The sequence below is a fragment of the Elephas maximus genome, chromosome 20 (assembly GCF_024166365.1).
Source record: "Elephas maximus indicus isolate mEleMax1 chromosome 20, mEleMax1 primary haplotype, whole genome shotgun sequence".
Classification (NCBI taxonomy): Eukaryota; Metazoa; Chordata; class Mammalia; order Proboscidea; family Elephantidae; genus Elephas; species Elephas maximus.
This window is the reverse complement of record NC_064838.1, coordinates 50736261-50760628: the sequence shown is the minus strand read 5'-3', so window position 1 is coordinate 50760628 and position 24368 is coordinate 50736261. Positions and strand designations below refer to the sequence as shown.

The following is a 24368-nucleotide window of genomic DNA, read 5'->3' as shown; positions in this document are numbered from 1 at the left end:
TTCACAGATTTTCATTGTTCTTTGTCATTGAGTATATACTCTATTGTGTGTATGTACCATGGTTTGTTTATCCATTCATCTGTTGATGGGCATCTATGTTGTTTCCAACTTTTGCTGTTGTGAGCAATGCTGCAATGAACATGGGTGTGCATATGTCTATTCATATGATGACTCTTATTTCTCTGGGATATATTCCTAGGAGTGGGACTGCTGGATCATATGATATTTCTAACTTTTTAAGGAAGCACTGTATCATTTTCCGAAATGGTTGTGTCATTTTGCATTCCCCCCAGCAGTGGGTAAGAGTTCCAGTCTCCTCACAGCCTCTCTAACATTTGCTATTTCCCTTTTTTAAAATTTGTGGTAGTAACGTTGGGACAAGACGGTATCTCACTGTGGTTTTAATTTGCATTTCTGTAATGGCTAGTGGTTGCAAGCCTTTCCTCATGTGTCTGTTGGCTGCTTTCTTTGGTGAAGTGACTGTTCATTTCCTGTGCCCATTTTTTAATTGGGTTGTTTGTCTTTTTGTTGTGGAGGTTTGGGATTTTCCTGTAGATTTCAGAGATTAGACCTTTGTCAGATTTCTAATAGCCAGAACTGTTTTCCCAATCTATAGGTTCTCTTTTTGCTCTTTTGGTGAGCACTAAGTGTTTAATTTTTAGATGATCCCAGTTATCTAGCTTGTCTTCTGGAGTTTATACGTTGTTGGTTGTGGTTTGTATCCTGTTAATGCCATGTATTAGGGCGTCTAGTGTTGGTCCTATTTTTTTTTTTTTTAATGAAGTTTATATTTTTTGGCTTCACATTTAGGTCTTGATCCATCTTGAATTTGTGTTTGTGTAAGCTGTGAGGTATGGGTCCTGTTTCATTTTTTCGCAGATGAACATCCAGTTTTTCCAGCACCACTTTTTAAAAAGACTGTCTTTTCCTCATTTGATGGACTTTGGGTCTTTGATCAGGTTACTGTAGATGGGTGGATTTATATCTGGGTTCTCAGTTCTGTTCTATCGGTCCATGTATCTGTCGTCGTGCCAGTACCAGGCTGTTTTGACTACTGTAGCTGTAGAGTAGGTTCCGAGGTCAGGTAGTGAGAGCTCTCCTACTTTATTCTTCCTCTTCAGTAGTGCTCTACTTATTCGGGGCTTCTTCCCTTTCCATGTAAAGTTAATGATTAGTTTTTCTATTTCTTTAAAGAATATTGTTGGTATTTGGATCGGTATTGCATTATATTTGTAAATTGTTTGGGTAGAATTGTCATTTTCACAATGTTGAGTCTACCTATCCATGGGCATGGTATGTTTTTCCATTTATGTAGATCTCTTTTGGTTTCTTGCAGAAGTATTTTGTAGTTTTCTTTGTATAGGTCTTTTACATCCCTGGTTAGATTTATTCCCAAGTATTTAATTTTTTTAGAGGTTATTATAAATGGTATTGTTTTCCCAATTTCCGTTTCACCTTTCTCTCTATTGGTGCATATGATTTTCATATGTTTATCTTGTATCCTGCTAGCCTGCTGAATCTTTCTATTAGTTCCAGTAGTTTTCTCGTGGAGCTTTTGCGTTTTCTACGTATAGTATCATATCATCTGCAAATAGGGACGGTTTAACTTCTTCGTTACCAATTTGCATGCCCTTTATTTCTTTTTGTTGCCTTGTTGCTCTAGCTAAGACTTCCAGCACAATGTTAAATAGGAGTGGTAATAAAGGGCATCCTTGTCTTGTTCCTGTTCTCAGGGGGGATGTTTTCAGCCTTTCTCCATTCAAAATGATGTTGGTTGTTGGTTTTGCTTAGATACTCTTTATTATGGTTGAGAAATTTCTCTTCTATACCTATTTTATTGAGAGATTTTATCAGGAATGGGTGTTGGACTTTGTCGAATGCCTTCTCTGCATCTATCAAGATGACCATGTGATTCTTTTCTTTCCTTTTATTTATGTGGTGGATTATGTCAACTGATTTTCTAATGCTAAGCCATCCTTGCATACGTGGTATGAATCCTACTTGTTAAAGGTGTACTATTTTTTTGATATGATGCTGAATTCTATTGGGCAGAATTTTGTTGGGGATTTTTGCATCTATATTCATGAGAGATATTTGTCTATGATTTTCTTTTTTTGTGGTGTCTTTGCCTGGTTTTGGTATCAGGGTTATGCTGGCTTCATAGAATGAATTTGGAAGTATCGTTTCCTTTTCTGTGTTCTGAAATAGTTAGTACTGGTATAAGCTCTTCTCGGAATATTTGGTTGAATTCTCTAGTGAAGCCATCTGGACCAGGGCTTTTTTTTGTTGGGAGTTTTTTAAAATTACCTTTTCAATCTCTTCTCTTGTTACGGGTCTGTTCAGATTTTCAACATCATTTTGTGTTAGTTTGGGTAGGTAGTGTGTTTCTAGAAATTTGTCCATTTCCTCTAGGTTTTCAAATTTGTCGAGTATAGTTTTTCATAACACTCTTATGATTCTTTTTATTTCAGTAAGGTCTGTTGTAATGTCCTCCCATTTCATTTCTTGTTTGGGCTATTTGCATCCTCTCCTAGTTTTCTTTGTCACTTTGGCCAGTGGTTTGTCAATTTTGTTGATCCTTTCAAAGAACCCACTTTTGGTTTTGTTGATTCTTTCTATTGTTTTTCTATTCTCTATTTCATTCATTTTTTTCTCTGATCTTTTTTTTATTATTTCCTTTCTTCTGGTGGCTGTGGGCTTTTTTTTTTTTTTTGCTCTCCTCTATTTGTTTGGGTTGTATGGCTAATATTTTGATTTTTTCCCTTTCTTCTTTTTTGATGTGTGCATCTATTGCTATAAATTGACCTCTGAGGACTGCCTTTGCTGTGTCCCAAAGGTTTTGGTATGACGTGTTTTCATTCTCGTTTGATTCTGGGAATTTTTTGATTCCACCTCTGAAATTTTCTATTACCCAGTGGTTTTTAAGCTGGGTGTTATAAAGTTTCCATGTAGTAGGTTTTTTTTCATTGCTCTTCCTGTTGTCAGTTTCTAAATTGATGGCACTGTGTATTATCTCAATGGTTTGGATTTTGTTGAGGGTTGCTCTGTGGCCTAAGATGTGGTCTGTCCTGGAGAATGTTCCGTGTGTGTTGGAAAAGAATGTGTAGTTTGCACCTGTTGGGTAGAGTGTTCTATATACGTCTATGAGCTCATTTTGGCTGATTGTGCCCTTTTACGCTTCCATATCTTTGTTGAGTTTCTTTCTAGATGTTCTATCCTTTACCAAGAGTGGTGTGTTGAAGTCTCCTACTATTATTGTGGAGCTTTCAATTTCTCATTTCAGTGCTTTTAGAGTTTGTTTTCTGTATTTTGGAGCCCTGCCATTGGGTGCGTAGATGTTTATTATGATTATGTCTTCATGATGGGTCATCCCTTTAGTCATTATATATTGCCCTCCTTTGTCTTTTATAGTGGATTTTGTTTTAAAGTCTGTTTTATCTGAGATTAGTATTGCCACTCTTGCTCATTTTTGGTAGTTGTTTGCTTGATGTATTTTTTCCATCCTTTGATTTTTAATAAATTTACATCTTTTTTTTTCTAAGGTGTATCTCTTATAGGCAGCATATTGATGGATTCTTTAAAAAATTTTTTTTTCTTATCTGTTCTGTTACTCTTTGTCTCTTTCTGGGTGCGTTTAGACCATTTACATTCAGTGTAATTATTGATAGGTTTAAGTTTCTTTCTGTCATTTTGTAGGTTTTTTTTTGTTTGTGTGTGGTCCTGACTTTTTTTTTGTTTCTCTTACTCTCCTGTGTGGAATTCCTTTTGTTTTTGGATTTTTTTTTCATTTCTTTTGTTTTTGTAGATTTTGTTTTTACCAAGACTTTATGTTTTTCTTCTGTATTTTGATTTTTTTTTTTTTTTAATGAATAGGTTTGTTAACTCTCTTTCTCGTTACCTTGAAATTTACCCTTATCTTCCTAGGTTTGAGCCAGTCTATTATTACATGGTATAGCCTTGCCTTCCTCTCCTTTAGAAAGTTCTATACCTACACTGTTAATTCCCTCTTTTATTGCTCTGATGTTGTTGTCATTTACAGATTAACCTCTCTGGTGACCCGTTGTAATCCTTTCAGTTTTGGATAGTCCTTTAGAGTTCATTTCCTAGGTTGGTGTCTTAGTTATCTAGTGCTGCTATAACAAAAACACCACAAGTGGATGGCTTTAAAAAAGACAAGTTTATTCTCTCATAGTCCAGTAGGCTAGAAGTCTGGCTAGGAAGCCAGCTCCAGGGGAAGGCTTTCTCTCTCCGTTGGTTCTGGAGGAAGGTCCTTGTGATGCATCAGTCTTCCCTTGGCCTGGCAGCATTTCAGCACAGGAACCTCCGGTCCAAAGGATGCATTCTGCTTCTGGCACTGCTTTCTTGGTGGTATGAGTTCCTCATGTCTCTCTGCTCACTTCTACCTTTTATATCTAAAGAGAGATTGGCTTCAGGTGCTATCTAATCTTGTGGATCTCATCAATATAACTGCCACTGGTCCATCTTATTACACGAAGTGGTAGGATTTACAACACATAGGGAAATCACATCAGATGTCAAAATGGCAGACAATCAAGCAATACTGGGAATCATGACCTAACCAAGTTGACAGATATTTTGGGGGACACAATTCAATCCATGACGGTTGGTATCTGGCTGATAGAATATTCAGTCCTAGAGCCAGGTTGTAGTCTGATGTTTGTTCTCAAACTGAAGGACTCGCTTTAATAATTCTTGTAAGTTTGGTTTGGTTTTTACAGGTTTCCTTAATTTCTGTTTATCTGGGCATGTCCTAATTTCACCATCATATTTAATTCAGAGTTTTTCAGGATATATTTTTCTTGGGTGGCAATTTTTTTCTTTCGGGGTTTTATGTATGTCATCATATTGCCTTCTTGCCCGCATGGTTTCTGCCGAATAATCAGAGCTTAGTCTTTTAGTCTTATTGTTTCTCCTCTGTATGTGACTTTTCGTTTTACTCGAGCTGCTGTCAGGATTCTTTCTTTGCGTTTGGTATTAGCAAGTGTGATCACGATATTACGATTTTATTTTGGATTCTATCTTATATAGGGTTCATTGAGTTTCAGGGGTGGTCAGCTCTTCATCTTTCATGATATTAAGGAACTTTTCTGTCAGCAATTCTTCAATGATCCTTTCTGTGTTTTCCATTTTCTCTCCCTGTTCTGGAACTTTGATTACTCACAAATTTTTCCTTTTGATTGTATCCCACATAATTCTCAGGGTTTCCTCATTTTTCTTCATTCTTTTTTTCTGATTTTTCCTCAAAGTTGTATTCAAGTGTTTGTCTTTAATTTTGCTGATCCCGTCTTCCATCTTTTCAAACCTGCTCCTCAAACCTTCCATGACACTGTTCATTTCTGAAATCTTGTTGTTTATCCTTTGGATTTCTAGATGTTGTTTTTGTATGATTTCTAGTTGTGAATATATTTTGGCATTTTGTTCCTATATTATTTTCCTGAATTCTTCTATTTTTAAAATCTGTATTTTCCATGGATTTGCCTGCTTTTCTATGAATTTGTCCATTTTTTGGTCATTTTCGTCTGCATTTTTCTTCAACTCTTGGATGGCTCTGAATATTAGAGATTTGAATTCCCTATCAGGTAGTTCTAGTATCTTTTCCTCTACTGGACAGTCATCTGGCATTTTATTTTGGATGCCTACTGGAACCATCCCATCCTGGTTTTTTTAAAATATGTTTTGATATTGTCTGCTGTCTTTGGGACATGCAGTAGTTATTTTCTTCAGTTATTGATTGTAGATTTGTTTGTTTCATCCTGCTTTTTTGTTTTATTTGGTTGTGTCAGAGCAGGCGGGTTATGAGTTCTTTGCTTGTTTGCTTATCTGTGGGCATACTTTTCACTTCCTCGTCCAATGGGCAGGGCCATTCGTTCAGCTATGATGTAGCATGTCGGGTCTAGCTGAAGGGGAGGGGCTAGAATGGGCTGTTTTTGGTACATACTTGGGATGTCAGGGTGGGCTGGGATTCAGTGCAGGGCAGATTCCAGTAGGCCGTGCCTGTGCTGCTCAGGGGTGTGATGTTCAGCAAACAGTGCAGGAAGGCAGGGAGGAGGTAGGAAGTTGTGAGGTGTGGAGCTAAGATGGGTATGGGAAAGAAGAGAGAGAGGAGAGAAAAATAGGAGCCAAAAACAAACAACCAAACCAAAAGAGTGCTAAGGGAAGGTAGGACTCATCTACATGGCGGGCAAGTGCAGTTTGGTGCCTCTTCTGGCAGAGAACTCCAGCAAGTGGAGGGAGTGGCCTCTCTGGTTTTACTACCTAGTCACAATCAACTCAATGGCAATGGATTTGATTTGGTTTGGTTGGACTGTGGTGGTGGGGACAGGGAACTTGTTAAGGTGGATGGATACATTCAAATGAGAATCAGGAAAAGAATTAATGAAATGGTTGTGTTACCCATCTGCCTATTGCATTGAGAACTGACAAAGCACAGATTTGTTTCATCTTCTTCAGAAAAAGTTTTAGCGAAATATAATGCATACAGAAGAGTGCACTATGTGTACGACTTGTGACATTTCACAAACTGTATTCCCTCATGTGATTAGCACCCACATTAAGACAGATCATGTTTCAGAAGTCCTCTCTGGCCCTCTTGTCACCACCTCCATCCTCCTAAGGGTAACCACCGTACTGACTTGTAACAGCACAGATCAGCTTTGCCTGTTTGTGAACTTTAAAGGAGTCCCATAGCATGTACTTATGTACTTTTTTTGTGTCTGGTTTCTCCTGCTCAGTGTTATCTCTGTGAGATTCATCGATGTGAGCCTGTGGTTGTGGAACATCCAATCCCGTTGTAGAGTATTCTGTCATGTGACTCCACCACAATTATTTATCCCTTCTGCTGTCGATGGGCATTAGGGCAATTTCCAGTCTGTGGCTGTCTAAATTTCTTAGTGCTACGTTACCAGAAATACCCCATGTGAGTGGCTTATAATGAATGAAAGCTTATTTTCTTATAATTTAAGGAGGCTAGAAGTTCAAATTCAGGGTGCTGACTCTAAGAGGAGGCTTTCTCTGTCTGCTCTGGCAGAAGGTCCTTATTTCTTTTCAGCTTCTATTCCTAGGTTGCTGGTGATCATGTGGTGGGTATCTTTTCTCTGTGCTTCCTTGCCTGCTTGCTTGATCTGCTCTTTTATATCCCAAAAGAGATTGATTGAAGACACACCCTATATTAATTCTCCCTCATTAGCTTAACAAAGAAAACCTATTCCCAAATGGGATTATACCCATTTATGGGGTTAGGATTATAATCCAGGTATGGGGGTTAGTGCTTACAACACATATTCTGAGAGACACAATTTCATCCATAATGATGGTGATTATGAACAGTGCTGCTCTGAACAGCCCTGTGCATGCCTTTTGGGGAACACATATACTCATTTCTGTTAGATGCAACTGCTGGGGCTTAGTCTCCTTAGATTTGATTCTGCATTATTGAGATTAAATGATTCTCAATAAATTAGAGTGTTTAGTAACGTTTTGCTCATGTTTGTTCATTCAGGATCCCAAGTTGGTGATGGCTCTGATTGCGTGAATAGATGATCAGAAAGTGAGTTGGAATTAGCCACTTTTGGGGCCAAGGGCAAGTCCTTGTAGCTGGGGGTGGGGGGGGGGTTAAAAAACCCACAGAAAGAGACACAGCCTCAGAAGCCATAAGCACTTTTGAAGATGCAGACCATTCACAGGAGAATAATTATAGTTAACATCTGTATCAACCTTCACACTTGGCACGTATTTCCTCTTGGGTCTGGCCACATGGAAAGAGAAGTGTTCTCACCCTCATATTATTATACAGAGGGACAAAGAGTGGCTCAGAGAGTTTCCTGAAGTCTATAGAATTAGCTGTAGTTAATACTATGGCAGATCCTGGTCTTGAGCCAGGGTCTCCTGTATCAAATCCAGCACTCTATGTGCCACCCCCAACCTGCCTGGCAGAAGTAGTGCTTGCTCAGCTCTGGGGGAGGCTCCACACTAGCTCTGGGGAAAGCCTGTCAGGTGCACCTTATCAGGACAAGGATAACCCTCCCACAGTTCAAGGTGACTCGAATTAGCATAGGGAAGGTCCCTGGAGAGCGCCCCCGCTCCCGCATCTGCACAGCAGCTAGTTTGGTGGCTGTCACTGCCCTTGCCTGCGTACATGCAGTTGGGGTTTATGCACGATTGAAGGCACTCGCTTTGTCCAGTGTTAGTTGTTCAGTAGCCCACACCTGAAGGTGAATTGCTGGTTTACAGGTCAGGGACATTGTGTATCTGGTCAAGGAGAGTCCCCAGAACTCAGAGAATCAGTTTGTCTTCATTACTTTATTTCATAGCTCAGCTCAATCTTACCTCCACATGGGGCAACAGCTTAAGCTTGTTGGGGCCACCTCGGGATGACCAGTTATCTGAGGGAATCAGCTCCTGGGGATGCTTCTTGACCCCTTCTGGGCTGGGTTGCAGACAGCTGTCCTTGAGCCCACTAAGACTTGCTCTTTTGTCATCTGTTGTACAAGGGTATCTTGCCGTGGCAGTCCTTAGTAAGGCAGATGCCCACATCACCTGGAACTCAGTGAAGGTCGAGAAGTCCTGTCACACTGCCGTTCCAGGACTGTAGGCAGGAACGTCCCCAGAGCCCTGCTTTTCACCCAGACAGGCTCCTGTAAATTTGGTAAGGAGTTCCAGAGGGAGTCGTGCGTTGGCCATCCTGGGGGACAGGGACATCGTGCTGTGGACCTCTGAACATGGAGGGTGGATTTTTAATCATGGAGCCTCAGGGAAAGGAGTTTCCAGGTGGGGAATTTGCAGGTTAATTGTTGCTTGAAGGCACGTTCTCCCAGAGTCAAGGGTGCACACCACTTCCCATGCCCCACCTACCCACCCAAGTTTAAAACCTGGAATATCAGCCCGTTTCTCTGCACCCTAAAAAGTCCCTGGGTGATGCAAATAGTTCGTGCTCTTCTACTAACCTAAAGGTTTGTGGTTTGAACCCACCCAGTGGCACTGCAGAAGAAAGGCCTGGCAATCTGTGTCCATAAAGATTGCAGCCAAGAAAATCCTATGGAGCAATTTTATTTTGTAACATAGGGTCACTATGAGTCAGAATCAACTTGACGGTAACGGATTTGTTTTGGGGGCTTGAATCTCTGCACCTTAAGATTGGATGCAGTTTTAAAAGAAGAAAAAAAAATTTTTTTTTCCCCCAACGTCCTGGAGCTTCAGGTCTAAATTCCTCATAGGCCCTGGCTTCCAAACATTGGAAAAGGCACCTGCCTGCCTCTGAAGGGTAGCCTCTGTTTCTAATCAGAACAGATCTTTTACTTCCCACCGTAAAGGAATCCTAATAAGACTTCAGGGGTTCTGGCTCAAACTGCTTCCAGGGGCCTTCTCTCCCTGCCACACACTGCAAGCCCTCACCCACATCGCCTGTTAGGTAAAGGCCGCTCATGGTGACTCAGGTAGACGAGCTGACTTCTCATGTTCCTTTTGTACAGATGAATTCTTTAGCCAAAGCTGTGCCCCTGGGGCTGACCCGGGATCCCGTCTGTGTGCTCTGTGCATTGGTGACGATTCAGGCCAGAACAAGTGTGTGCCCAACAGCAAGGAGTGATACTATGGCTACATCGGAGCTTTCAGGTACATGTTGTAACCCATCTTTACCTGGGGAAACCTTGTCCTCCTCCATCTTGGCTCTGCATTTCTAAGGGGCAGACATGACCCGTCATGACAGAACGAGGGGTGGGCAGAACTAACAGTTGGCACCAGTGAGGTTCTCTCCACCAGGCCCACCACCACCAAGTGGAGGTGGCATGGGCTATCTGACCTTAGCTCTGCCTCTCTTTGACCTTGAGCCACAGTCAATCTCAGCATCTCGTCCTGAAAATGACGTGGGTAGAGTATGGGCGTCTTAACTCCTTTCCATAATTTAACTGTATGGGGAGCATTCTCTTCCCATAGCCACCACCCTTTCCTCCCAGGGAGGTCATCGTTACTTCCCATGGTTTCACTTTTCTCTTTCATTTTGGCCTTAGAAATGGCAATGAGAAAGCAGCATTGCAGTGTTTCTTCCCCAATACCCAAAAACCCAAACCCAGTGCTGTCGAGTCGATTCCGACTCCCAGCGACCCTATAGGACAGAGTAGAACTGCCCCATAGAGTTTCCAAGGAGCACCTGGTGGATTCTAACTGCCGACCCTGTGGTTAGCAGCCATAGCACTTAACCACTATGCCACCAGGGTTTCCTTCTTCTGGATACTGAAACGAAAAATAAAGCTAAAAAAAAAAAAAAAGTTTTTTGGATTTCACCAATGATAATGACTTAGTGATTTATAATGATTATCCAAAATCCCCATTTTACAATTCCATTCACCCAGGTGTTCCTTCCAGTAGTATCTTTAGGGATTTCAAGGGAGTAAGAGAACCGTCCCCCATGCTCCAAGAATATTACAAACCAGTGCTGTAGAGTCTAATAAATTAGATCAGCTTAGCATATCTGAGCCTGGCAGTGGCTAAAATATGTGGCCTCTAGGCTTTAAAAGGGAAGCTCTCGTGTCGTAGTGGTTAAGTGCTAGGACTGCTAACCAAATGTCGGCAGTTGGAATCCACCAGGTGCTCCTTGAAAACTCCATGGGACAGTTCTACTCTGTCCTATAGGGTCGCTAGGAGTTGGAATTGACTCGAGGGCAGTGGGTTTGGTTTGGTTTGGGTTTATGGCATCCATCTTCCCCCATCTCTGCTGGCTTGCTTAATTTGCTCTTTTATATCTCAAAAGACACTGGTTTAAAACATATCCTACCCTAATACTGCCACAATAACATAACAAAGAAACCCCTTCCCAAATAGGATTTTAACCACAGGTACAGGGTTTAGGATTTACAACACATATTTTGGTCGGGGGGGGGGGGATGCAATTCAATCCACAACAAATACTAACTGAATGTTTGGTGGTTTGAACCCACCCAGAGGCACCTTGGAAGGAAGGCCTGGCAATCTGCTTCCACAAGGTCACAGTCCTGAAAATCCTATGGAACTCAGTTCTACTCTCCACACATGGGGTGACCATGAGCCAGACCACTCAACGGCAACTGGTTTGGTTGTTCTGGTTGGGTTCCAGGTGATGATTCGCAAATTTCAGTGTGCTTGGACTCTCCTGTGCACTGAGATCATCCAGGTTCCTGGTCCCTCACCCAGAGTCTGAGCTACTGGATGTGGAGAGAGTCCAAGAATGGGGGTAGGGCCAGAAATCTCTGTATCAGTGGTTCTGGGTGGGATTGAAACCAGGCCAAGGTGAGTGTGGCAGGCATTGAGTATTATATTGGGTGGGAGAAGGAAAGAAAAAGGTGTCTGTTTTAGTATCTTCCCTGAATCATTGATTGATTTAAAAATCTTATTGATTTTACTGACTGAAAAAAGAAAAGAACAAGAGAGCAGTTCCTGTTCAGCAGCAGCAGGCGGTTTCTGACTCCCCTCCTTGTTGTGTCCCACAGCACTCCTGGAAGCCTGCGCCTTCCTCAGCAGGTAAAACTCAAGCCAGTGAGCAGCCTTGCCTGGGGAGCCTCAGCCCTCCACTGCGCTCAGCCCTGGCCCCTCCCTTCCTGAGGATGGAGTTGGCCAGTCTCATCTGTGTTCACAATTCCCTGCTGTCATTGTAGCAAGAAATAAAATAAGAAATGCTGTGGATTTCCTCTCCTTATAAAGCGCCATTCATCTTTTTAGAGTTTTATACTGTAACCATATGTCTGGCCAAATACTTGCACAGTTGGATCAAGTTTTCCAAGGTTTCTGGTCTAACTCCTCCTCTCCTGCAGTTTTGGGTACCATATCTGATAGTGTGGAATCTAAGGACAGACCAAGCAACTGTTGTCTCCTTGGGAACTGTCTTAGTCAGGGTTCCCTAGAACTCTGTGTATATATACATACATATATATATATGTACATTTATGTGTGTGTGTATATATATATATATATGAATGAGCCCTGGTGATGCTGTGGTTAAGAGCTATAGCTGCTATGAAAAGCTTGGCAGCTTGGATCCACAAGGTGCTCTTTGGAAACTGTATGGGGCAGTTCTACTCTGTCCTATAGGGTTGCTATGAGTCGAGAAAACCTCATTGCTGTCAGGTTGACTCCGACTCACAGTGACCCTATAGGGCAGAGTAGAACCGCCCCATAAAGTTTCCAAGGAGTGCCTGATGGATTCGAAATGCCGACCTTCTGGTTAGCAGCCATAGTTCTTAACCACTATGCCACCAGTGTTTCCAGATATATATACATACGTATATAGAGAGAGACAGAGATCTACTTCAAGGGAGTGGAGACTTTCTACAGGCTTGTGTCCCAAGATTTGTAGGTCAGACAAACATAAAGAGTACAGAGTGGAGCGTGAAACAGTTCTGCCAAAATACCCATTTATAGTCTGAAAACTGAATACATCCTAAGGAAACTCTCTTTTCAACGTATTGATTGATTGTGTTACATTAGATTACATTATGGAAGCTGATTGCATTACATTGCATTCGATTACGTTATGGATGGCATCTAGTCTAGTGTCTAGCCAAGCTGACACATAAAATTAACCATCACAGGGATATTTGACAGTGTAGTCATCTTACCAGGTCATTCATATAGTTGCCTCAGTTGAACCATGGGGGCTGGATGAAACTCTGAAACGAATGTCCTGAGATAATCTTTAAACCTTAAACCAAAAATACGCCCTGAACTCTTCTTAAAACCAAACAATGGTTTAGCTTAACTAGTAAGGAATGTCTGCCTTGAGCATTGTGCTATTTTAAGAACTATCTATATGGGGTCAAATGGACAACAGCAAGTTAAAGATTAAGTAGAAAACTAAAGGGGCAGTGAGTTTATATTAATGCGGGAGGAACAACTCAGTAAAGGAGGGTGAGAATGGTTGCATAACTCGAAGAATGTAATCAGGGTTACTGAATTGTACGTGTAGAAACTGTTCAATCGGTGAATGCTTTGCTGTGTATTTTCTGAACAACAACAACAAAGCAAATAATAAAAAAAAAAGTTTGTTACTTTTTCTTGTGGAGTAGTATCAGCAGACCTTTCAGAGTAAGACAGACTAGGAAGAAAGATTGGGTGATTTACTTCTGAAAATCAGCCAGTGATAACCCAATGGATCACAAGGATCTGATCCACAATGAATCATGGGGATAGCAGAGGACCGGGCAGAATTTTGTTCCATTGTGTACAGGGTTATCCTGAGTTGAGAGCCAACTCAATGGCAGCTAACAATAACAACATGTCACTATATAGACATGCCACGATTTGTTTAACCATTTGTCTGTTGAGGGGCATTTGGTTTGTTTGGGGCTGTTAGAAATAAAACAGGTATGAACATCCACGTACAAGTCTTTGTATGGACATACACGTTCACTTCTCTTGGGTAAATACCTAAGAGCAGAATGACTGGTAGGCATATGTTTAACTTTTAAAGAAACTGCCAGACTTTTCCAAAGCAACTGTACCATTTTACATTCCCACAGCAGTGTATGAGTGTTCCAGTTGCTCCACATCCCCTTTGAAGCTAAAAACCCTGCTATTTAATATGTCACCCTCAGTTTCTGTCTTTTAGGGTGGTGACTAACACTCACCTTTGGGATGAAGGATCCTTCGTTCTAGGAAAAAGCTGTGTGTGACTGCTTCTGTTCATACCTGTTACCTCTGTGTGCACTCCAACTCACCTTGAGCTCAGATCGAAGCTCTATTAAAAACTTATTGCCCGTTGAGTCAATTCCAACTCATAGTGATCCCATAGGACAGAGTAGAACTGCCCCATAGGGTTTCCAAGGCTTAATTTTTATAGAAACAGACTGCCACATCTTTCTCCTACGGAGTGGCTAGTGGGTTTGAACCACTGACATTTTGGTTAGGAGCTGAGCACTTAACCACTGCACCACCGAAACTCCTTGAGCATCACTCAAAAGGGAAAATTTAGCCACAAGGCCTCAATGAGTAACACAGGGTGTCAGAGAAAAGGTTTTAAGTCAGAGGCTCAGCAAAACTTAACTCACTGGCACAAGTCAATCTGTTACTCCCTTAAATTCCTCTCCATTTGTCAGCTGCCTCAGGTGTCCTCTTTCCTCCCTCAACCACACACCCCTCACCCCCCATCTCCCCAACGCCCTCTATCTTCCTGAGCAAGTCAGCTCTGTTTCTAAACTCCATACTGTGGTCAGCACAAAACAAAACCCTTTTGTCAGCTGAGTTCCTTCTTCTTACAACAGTGGTTCTCAAAGCGTGACCCTGAGGCCAGTAGTACCTGCATCTGTGATGGTTAAGGTTGTGTGTCAACTTGGTTGGGCCATGATTCTCAGTGGTTTGGCAGTTATGTAGTGATGTAGTCATCCCCCATTTTGTGATCTGATGCAAGCAGCCAGTCAGTTGAAAAGGGAATTTCCTCGGGGGTGTGTCCTGCATCCAATACATATACAGATTTTCTGGCAAAGCTTGTTTGCTCTGGATCCTGCACCCAGCTCATCATCATCTGACTTCTGTCCTTGGGACTTGAGCCAGTTGCCAACATATTGCCTGCCGATCTTGGGATTCATCAGCCTCTGAAGGCTGTGAGCTAGTGGCCCACCATCTTACCTGCCATCCTTGGACTTGTCAGCCCCTGCCAGTATGTAAATCAGGAGAAGCCTCCAGCCTGACACCTGACCTGACCCACTGACTTGGGACTTGCCAGTCTCTACAATCACATGAGCCATTTCCATGAGATAAATCTCTCTCTCTCTCTCTCTAAATATGCTGTACTGGTTTTGCTTCTTTAGAGAACCCAGACTAAGACAGCACTCCCTGGGAACTTGTTAGCAACGCGAATTCTCTGGTCCCAAGCTAGACCTACTGAATCAAAAACTCTGTGCTGGGGGCTAGAATTGTTTTTCAACACAAGGACTGTGATGTGTGCCTGTGTTTGAGACCCACCATTATAGGATGTCGCTTGGAGCCATCTATTGTTACCAAAGCCTGCTCCTTGAGAGTCTCACCTACTCCCCTAAGGGGCTCTTCAAGTAGTTCATCTACAACAATTGGGGATCCTCAGTTATGGGGTGGTACATGGAGAAATCTGATGTTAAGAAAAATAAGATTTTTTCTACCTCATTTCATCAATTTAATTTCCATCCACTGTCCTTGAGAAAGAAAGTAAAAAGGCTTTTGCGTTTGGCAAGGACTTGGGCTTTCAATGTGGTTGGCAGCTGGGTTAGAAGCCCCTGTGTATCTATTTGCATCCCTAAACTTTAGATAGGAAGGAAGAGGCCTGCTGTGAAAGGGCTTCAAACCAAACCAAACCAAACCCAGTGCTGTCGAGTCGATTCCGACTCATAGCGACCCTATAGGACAGAGTAGAATTGCCCCATAGAGTTTCCAAGGAGCGCCTGGTGGATTCGAACTGCTAACCCTTGGGTTAGCAGCCATAGCACTTAACCACTATGCCACCAGGGTTTCCGTGAAAGAGCGTAGAGCCCACTAATTTTCTCTAAGGTTCCGTGTCATAAAAACATGTCTGATGCTGGGAGGGGCAGTGTGGACTGGTGACCTGGAGCAGAGCAGGGGTAAGTGACCAGGTAAAGCCTTTAGCAAGCACCAATGCTAAATTCTCTTCCATACAAATGAGTTGCTGGGCCACCAGGAAATGGTAGTCAGCCAAGCTCTGTATCTGCAGGACTCAGCCAAGAGCAATGACCATCCTACCATCCTACGCACAGCAAGGCAGGGGTGGCACCCAGACCTCAGGGACCTGGGGTGAGATTATCAAGAGACCAGTGAGTGTGCTGTTTGGCTCTGAAAGGCAGAGATAGGAGGGCTGTTTTAGGATCAAAGATGAACCACCCTTACAGATCTAGGTGGTACCAATGGAGGCAAACCCTGCCACCTGCTGATGCGGCAGGTGGGCACCTCTGTCCTAGTGATTCGCCTGTAGAAGGGAGGTGGGACATCATTTGGTAGGCACAGGCTGGTGAGGCCTGAGGTACATGCTGCGTTAAAAAGGACAAAGTACACATTGTGTCAAACATCTCCTAAACACATTCTGAAGGAGCTCTGATGGTGCAGTGGTTAAGCCCTTGGCTGCTAACTGAAAAGGTCAGTGGTTGGAACCCACCAGTCACTCCATGAGAGAAAGATGTGGCAGTCTGCTTCCATAAAGATTACAGCCTTGGAGACCTTATGGGCAGGTCTACCTCGTCCTAGAGAGTTGCTATGATTTGGAATCGACTCGTCAGCAATGGGTTTTAAACACAATTTTACATTTCTTATTGTTAAATTTCCTAAAATTCCATGGTCTTCATGTCAAGCAGGAGGAGATACTAAAAGAAATACTAGAAACTCTGGAAGACTCACAGGTTGGGGGTATCTGGGGATTTTGGAGGTGTGGCAAGTAGCCAAGAGAATTCAGAGATCTTCTGAAAAGAAGTCACCTCACCGCTCCTTTTCCCATAGCCTCCAGCTAGCCAGCTCGTCCGATTACTAGTGGTTGGTAATGTATGGACAAGATGCTCAACATAACTAATGTCACTGAAGTGTGCACCTGAAGAATGTTGAAACGGCAAACGATTTGTTACATATATATTTACCACAATAAAAAAATCACGTCTATACGAATGGGTTGCTTCTAATTTGGAATGTGCTCAGGCTGGGATTAAAACTGTCTATTTCCCATGTTTTGTTGCTCAATTTTTGGCAGCCTGGAGCAGTGAACGAAGCGTAGGCTCTGGAGCCAGTGACAGCTGGGTTTGCTTCCCAGCGCTGTCACTTGCTAGCTGTGTGATCTTAGTCAAATGTCTGAGCTTCAGTTTCCATCTCAGAGAAAGAAGGATAATTCCAGCCACACTATGGACAAGTAGTGAGGCGTGAAGGAGCTCACATTTACAAAGAGCCTAGCACGGTGCCTGAGACAAAATCAATGCTCAGTCAGTGTTTGGCCCCCTCCCTCGCTTTCTCCCTGTATCTTATTTTACGTACAAACGTGTAGAAATTACACGAAGCAATGCAATGGAACAAAAGCCAATGTTATTTCTCCTGCCTTGAATGGAAGCTGGTTCATACTTGAGTGGAAGACTCGGGTTGTTCCCCTAATGCGTCTCGGCCAGATTCCTTCCCGGGTTGCAGTGATGTGTTATTACTCAGGTGGAGCAGATGGCCCAGGTGTCTCCGAAAGTCCTGGTCAAAAAACACGTGGAGAAGAGGGTTGACGAAGCAGTGGGTGGCGGCAACAATTTCCGTTATCTGAATGCCCTGGTCCAGGCCATAGGTGCTCTTGCAGTCATCCAGGGAGAAGTCTTGTTTGAAAGCAGACAGGAAAAGTACAACATTGTAGGGTGCCCACATCAGAAGGAAGACAGCCATGATGGCAAAAACAAGCTTGAAAAGGCCATTCTCGTTGTCCCTGCACGTTAGTCTTCGTCTCATTCGCACATAGCAAAATATAAAAATAAACAGTGGAAACAAAAGTCCCAAAACGTTCATCTTTAAGGTCAGAAAATGCTTCCAGGATTTCTCAGCAGCTGGCAGAAAATGAGGTATGCTAAATGAGTACTTGTTTTCCTGTCCTTCTATCTGAAGTGTGTAAGCCATGCACTTAGGCAAACTGATCAGAACGGCCACTGTCCACACTAAGATACTGGTAAGGATGCCGCAGGACACTGTACAGGGTGTCGGCGAAGGACTTTGCACCAGGTACCTGTGCACTGTCAGAAGCACATTGAAACACACCTCACTGTACAAACCTACGGCGCTGACACCAATGAGAATTGTATGCATGGTGTCTCCGAGGTTCCCCCCAGCAGAGGCAGTGTAAGCCCAGAATGGCAGGGTAAGGGAGAACAACAAATTGGAAAAGGCCAAGTTTAGGAAATAAATATTCTTCACGTGTCTGAGTCCTTTATATTTTGCCAGGATAAGCACAACCAAGAGGTTGCCCAGAAGACAGACCACGAACACGATGGAGTACAGATTTGGCAGCAGCTGAGCCGAGAGAACCCTGGCATCGTATTTGTCACATTGTTCTGTGTCGCTGCCATTCAGATCACCCTCGATGAGAACATCATAGTCTTCGTCCGGGGCTGCCGTGTAACCAGCCATCCTCAGGCTGCCCCGCGGATACACGAGAGGTTATTTTTCCCTCCACACAGCTGTATTGCCCTGGAGGAAACAAAAAGCAGGACTAACACCACTGCCGTTGCTGCTGTTGTCAGGTGCCGTCAAGTTGATGCCAACTTGTAGCAACCTCACGGGACGGAGCAGAACTTCCCCATGGGGTTTTCTATGTTGTAATCTTTAGGGCAGTAGATTGCCAGGTCTTTCTCCCGCGGAGCCGCTGAGCGGCTAGTACCCCTACAGCCATCCTTTCCCTGTCCTGGTGCTTCGCTTTAGTCAGAGTTGATTCACAACTCAGCAGATGAAAGACAAACATTTCTTGACCATGTCTCTACTTTCCGAGAGCAGCAAGTGTAACTGATACACGCATTAAACAGTTACAGGCTTAGTAGTGGGCTAGGTCCCATGAGGAAAATAAAAGTATTACACTGTGTTTGTAGAAATTAAAGATTTTTGGTAGAAACATGCCTTGCCTACTTGAAGACAACCTTTAAGAAAATACCCAATGAAAGAGAACAAAGTAAAAAAAAAAAAAGTAGCACAGTTTAACTTCAAGAATTTGGTGTTTAAAACGTTTGCCCACCCATGGAAGCAGCTTCCTGTGACAGGCTGAGCTGTCCTTGTCTCGAAGGATATAAACAGACCTTGCAAAAGTGAAACCATGGTGTGTATCAGCATGGACCTAGTGGGTTAAATACATAGATGACTTACCACTTGGCTGAGTTCCTGGCAGGGAGGGCACGGTCTCCAGAGCCACCATCCACGGAGCTGTGGGAACGGCCTCGGAGGGTCGAAAAGTGCAGCGCTCTTCTGGACAGACTGACCCTGACCCTCAGGGGCAAGGAAATAAACTGAGCAGCCAGCAGCCGGCAGCTCTCAGAGCCCAACTGAAACAAGGAGACTTGAAAGCTCCACCAGACGGACCTCCAGTATTTATTTCTTACTGAAAGAAAACAGGAAGTTGTTTTCTCCTCTCCCCACCCCTTGGCGCCCAGACTTTGATTTTCCCTTGGCATTTAGACAGCTGTCTTTCTGGCTACCCCTGATAAGGGAGTCGAGTTACTGCTGAGCCCATGGCATTAAAAAAAAAAAAAAAAACAAACAGAGTTCCTGTGGAGCTGATTCTAACTCTGGTGACTCCATGTGTGCCCGAGTAGTTCAAACTGCGCCCCGCAGGGTTTTCAATGGCGCATTTTTTCCATAACAGATCGCCAGGCCCTTCCTCTGAGGTGCCTCTAATCTTCAGTTAGCAGCCAAGTGGGTTAACCATTCGAACCACCTAGGGACTTCCCTAGTGATACTAAGGGCATGATATTAAGGTGCTGAGACAGGCTGAGACCCCTCTGGCTTCTGACATGGAGCGTTCTGAACAGGTAACAGCTAGCAGGGGAGGAACAGGTTACATGGTAACTGTGCATCTAGAAGGCCTGATCTTCAGGGGCTGGGGGCAGAGGGGAGCGGGGAGTTTCAGCTGAAGGGCACTCCGTTTCTGTGTGGGGTGTTGGAAAACTTTTGGAAATAGATAGTGGTGACGGTTGCGCATCATGGTAAAAGCCATTCAGGTCACTGAGTTGCTGAAGAATGGTTAAAATGGCAATACGTTTGTTATACATATTTAAAAAAAGGAAACCAAACCCAGTGACATCGAGCTGATTCTGACTCATAGTGACCCTACGGGACAGAGTTGAACTGCCCCATGGAGTTTCCAAGGAGCGCCTAGTGGATTTGAACTGCTGACCCTTTGGTTAGCAGCTGTAGCACTTAACCACTACACCACCAGGGTTTCCGATATATGTTTTACCACAATAAAATGATTAAACAACATAATGCAGACCTGGACTTGGCCCTTACATATTCTGCTCTTCTTGAAATGTGAGCAGGTTTTCTTCAGCACTAACAGAAACCCACTTCCTGAATTAACACGGGGATCAAGGACCCACAATGAGAACCAGAGCAAATGGTGTGTGTTTGGATTTTTCCTGTCACTTTTGACAGACTGTGTGTGCTGTGGGTGAAGGATGGGGTCCAAGAGAAGGTCTGGGAAAATGGAACCCAGAGAGTGAGTGTTGTCAGTTGTGGGAGGAGTGGGCAGAGGTGGGACCTTGGTGCCAGGACCAATGGCATTGATTTTTGTTTTGTTTTGTTTTTAATTGAACTTACATGAAGGTTTACAGAACAAACTAGTTTCTCATCAAACAGTTAGTAAACACATTGTTGTATGACATAGGTTAACAACCCCACGACATGTCAACACTCTTCCTTCTCAACCCTGGGTTCCCTATTACCGGCTTTCCTATTCCCCCCTACCTTCCAGTCCCTGCCCCAGGGCTGGTGTGCCCCTTTAGTCTTGTTTTGTTCCATGGGCCTGTTTGGTCTTTGGCTGAAGGGTGAACCTCAGGAGTGGCCTCGTTACTGAGCTGAAAGGATGTCTGGGGGCCATACTCTTAGGGTTTCTCCAGTCTCTGTCAGGCCAGCAAGCCTGGTCTTTCTTTCTGAGTTAGAATTTTGTTCTACATTTTTCTCCAACTCTATCCGGGACCCTTTATTGTGATCCCTGTCAGAGCAGTCAGCGGTGGTAGCTGGGCACCATCTAGTTGTACTGGACTCAGTCTGGTGGAGGCTGTGGTAGATGTGGTCCATTAGTCCTTTGGACTAATCTTTCCCTTGTCTTTAGTTTTCTTCTTTCTTCCTTACTCCCGAAGGGGTGAGACCAGCAGAATATCCTAGATGGCCCCTCACAGGCTTTTAAGACCCCAGACACTACTCATCGAAGTAGAATGTAGAACATTTTCTTTATAAACTATGTTATGCCAATTAAGCTAGATATTCCCTGAGACCATGGTCCCCACAGCCCTCAGCCCAGGAATTCGGTCACTTAGGGAGTTTGGATGTGTCTACGGAGCTACCATGGCAATAGGCATTGATTTTGACGGAAGCAAGGAGTTTTTCCAGCAGCAGAAGACACCAGTGTCAGGTCCCTTGAGGGGGCTGACCCTCCTCTTAGAAGGAGAACCCAGAGTAGGACAATTCAGTGGTGGGAACTGTGACGCTCCATCAAGTGTGGGCTTGAGAAAATGTGAGGAGAACAAGTTTAACTCCAAACCGAGGCTGGAGATGGGAGTAGACTGGAGGCCCGAGAAAAAGGAAACTGAGAGAACAGCTCAGATTTGGAATCGTGAGATGAGACAGGGCAGTTTGGAAGAATGATGAACTGAGAAGAACTTAAAAAAACTGAAGAATTTCTTTGAACTTGTCTCAGATCAACTCATTGTACCTGTGATTGACCTAATTTGGGGACCAGTCTTACACATTGGCTAAGCGTTTATATCTCTAGGTGAAATGACTTTTTAATGCCAAAAATGTGTTTGAGATAGCTTTCGATAAAGAATGTGTAGCTATTAAAATAGAAGCATAAAATGAAAAAGCTGTTAAGAGAAAGAAAAAATAAACAAAAAGAGCCCAGAAGAATGTGACTCAACACTAAATTTAACTTCAAGCATACTGGCAACCAAGCAGAAAGGGAAACTCAGTAACGCTCAACTGTGTGGAGGGGTTGGTGAGGGTGGGAACCCTGGCTGTGCAGTTCCCCAGAGATCCTCTCCTCCCCCAGATTGTGTGGCTTCTGGGAGGAAGTGACGACCACCATGTCCTGGGAAACCGCCGATTGGTGACAGCTGTAGTCCTGGGGCCTGTAGTGTTTCTTCCTCCTGGCGCTTCTCTGCCTCCTGCAGCTGGGCAATTTGGAGCCATGCCAGGATACCTGACCTTGAGTGACTAGGTGAAGGTGGCTTTTATGGATCGAATTATGTCCCCTCCAAAATGTGTGTCAACTTGGCAAGGCCATGATTTTCAGTATTGTGTAGTTATCCTCCATTTTGTCAACTGATGTGGTTTTCCTATGTTGCTTGTGTGTTGTTAATCCTACCTCTATGATGTTAATGAGGCAGGATTACAGGCAGTTATGTTAATGAGGCAGGAGACAACCTACAGAATTAGGCTGTATCTTGAGTCAATCTCTTTTGAGATATAAAAGAGAAGCGAAGCGAGCACAGAGGAAGGACCTCATTACCAACAAGCAAGAAGAACCAGGAGAGGAGCACATCCTTTGTAACTGGGTCCTTGTGCTGAGGAGCTCCAAGGCCAGGAGAAGATTGATGACAAAGATATTCCCCCAGAGCCGACAGTGAGATAATCTTCTCCTAGAGCTGGCATCCTGAATTTGGACTTCTAGATTACTAAACTGTGAGAGAATAAACTTCTCTTTGTTAAAGCCTCCCACTTGGGGTATTTCTGTTATAGCAGCACTAGGTAACTAAGACAGTGACTGATGATGCTTTCTTGCCTTATGCTCATTGGTCAGTGCCAGGCAAGAGAGTGAGTTGACTTTCAAACTTTGATACTTGAAACCCCCCATGAATGTACACGTTGCACATTTTGTGGTTAAATGGAGGGAAATAGCAGCAGGCAGGTGCCTCATATGTGCAGGCACCGAATCATGTGAAATTTGAAGTTTTCCAAAGAAAAACGTTGTTTTGTAAATTCCTGATGAGCCTAACTTCCTGAAATTAGTATGGCTTTCACTTTAAGTATTCTTCTATTTTGACTTGATTCCCAGAATTCTGCCTACCCAAGTTCAGGCCCTGAGATTCCTGAAACTTCTTCTAGAATGGGAAGGAAGGAGTAGTTTAGAGGCCTGGAGTTGAGACAAAAGGAAAGAATCTATTTACTGCTGCAATAACTGAATCATAATGGGGTCATTCTTGTTGGTGAAACTATACTGTACTCTGTGCTTTGAGTTCCCAGCTGTCCCACTGTATCAGTTTCTGCTATGCCTCAACACTGCCATCCACTGCCTGCTTGATTGCTTCTTTCTTTTTTTTTTTTAAACTTGTCCCTATTCACCCCAATTTCCTCCATCACCCGGTTACTTAGTTGCCCATGTGGACCCCCATTCAGTGCCCAAGACTTTTAGCTGATCAGCTCAACTTCATTGGCCTTCAGTTTCACTCCACTAGTGTTCACACCATGGGCAGATTTTCAGGTTTGTTTGCATCGAACTACCTCTGAACTCTTGGAATAACCTCGTACACTTTTCTGATTATAACCGCTACTCCTTTAATCTCTCTTACTCCTTCTATATCTGCTGTTCTCTTTCACCAAGCCCTCCAGCTTCTGCCTATCAGCCCCTCCTTGTCTATCTGAGATCCAGTAGTCAATCACTTAGTCATTCTCTGGTCAATACCCAAACCAACCAAAATCAAACCCAGTGCTGTCGAGTCAATTCTGACTCATAGCGACCCTATAGGACAGAGTAGAACTGCCCCATAGGGTTTCCAAGGCTGTAATCTTTATGGAAGCAGATTGCCACATCAATTATAATTCAGAAGTCAAGTGATAAGCTGGAAGAAACACACAGGAGCTATACTTTTGCCCATATAGACAGCGAGGGCACCTGGCCTAGTCTGGGAGGCATCAGGGAAGGTTTCCTGGTATAAGTATCACCTAAGCTGAAAGCCTGAGTAGGAATTAGCTAGTAGGAATTAGCACCTCTCCTCCCTTCCCTCCTAATATCTTTCATTTTTCTTTCAGATTCTTGAGGGCCCATTTATTTGTCTTCCAGAAATGGGCTAAGGCAAGGGAAAGTAGTAGAACTCAAGGTGGTGATATTTTATTACTTATTGGCATCTGACTTTTGGTGGAAGAGGAAGTTGAAGCCAAGAGTCAGACTGTTTTGTATTGGATTCATGGGAATCCAGGACTCTGAGAGGCAGAGTTGCATGCAGAAGGTTTGTTGGGGAGAATTTCCAGATACACCTGGAAGAGAGTGTGCAAGACAGGACTGAGCAGAGGAAGAAACCGGCCCACAATGTGGTTACAACTAAGGCCTCATCTGATCCTATCAGGAGCTCTGGAGCTGGAGGGCCCCTTCAGAGTTGTCCTAAATTGAGTTGTCCCAGTTGGCTTTGCAATCCCACATCAGCCAGTCATTGGATCTCCCGCGGACAGCCGTAGCCTGGGCAGGCATTTCTCCTTGGCAAAGAGCAGCATCCAGTGGAGGGTGCCACTTCAAGCTGTCAGCAGGCCTATTGCCAGCAGCTGGAGTGGGTGCGTTTCCCAGAAAAGGTCACCTAGCCGGAGCCCCGTAGTGCCCACTGTGCACACTGAGGGCTCTGGGTTTTCTGTAAATTTCATTTACCCTGAATGACAAGAAATGGAAACTGAAATGTCCAAAGCCACAGTGTCATAAGGCC

The 24368-nt window shown here is 43.7% G+C and overlaps 2 protein-coding genes across 3 annotated transcripts in view; one reads left to right on the top strand and one right to left on the bottom strand.

Moving 5' to 3' along the window:
* LTF (lactotransferrin) overlaps positions 1-11636 on the top strand; it is a 52288-nt gene extending 40652 nt beyond the window's left edge. The window contains exon 17 of one of the 2 annotated variants that reach the window (XM_049862046.1): positions 11481-11636. In XM_049862046.1, coding sequence (XP_049718003.1) covers positions 11481-11515 — 35 coding nt within the window. In that variant the 3' untranslated portion in view covers positions 11516-11636. Of the gene's footprint in view, positions 1-9488; positions 9625-11480 lie in introns of those variants that run through there. The other variant, XM_049862047.1, reaches the window with a different exon arrangement.
* Positions 11637-16570: 4934 nt separating this feature from the next.
* LOC126063611 (C-C chemokine receptor-like 2) lies at positions 16571-18918 on the bottom strand. Its single transcript, XM_049862048.1, has 2 exons — positions 18829-18918; positions 16571-18162 (listed from the first exon to the last, which is right to left on the bottom strand). The coding sequence occupies exon 2, from the start codon at positions 18100-18102 to the stop codon at positions 17062-17064; it is 1041 nt and encodes a 346-aa protein (XP_049718005.1). The 5' UTR covers positions 18103-18162; positions 18829-18918; the 3' UTR covers positions 16571-17061.
* Positions 18919-24368: the final 5450 nt, after the last annotated feature.

Excerpts from the sequence above, each read along its gene's own strand:
- LOC126063611 (XM_049862048.1), bottom strand. The coding sequence starts at position 18,102 with ATGGCTGGTTACACGGCAGCCCCGGACGAAGACTATGATGTTCTCATC.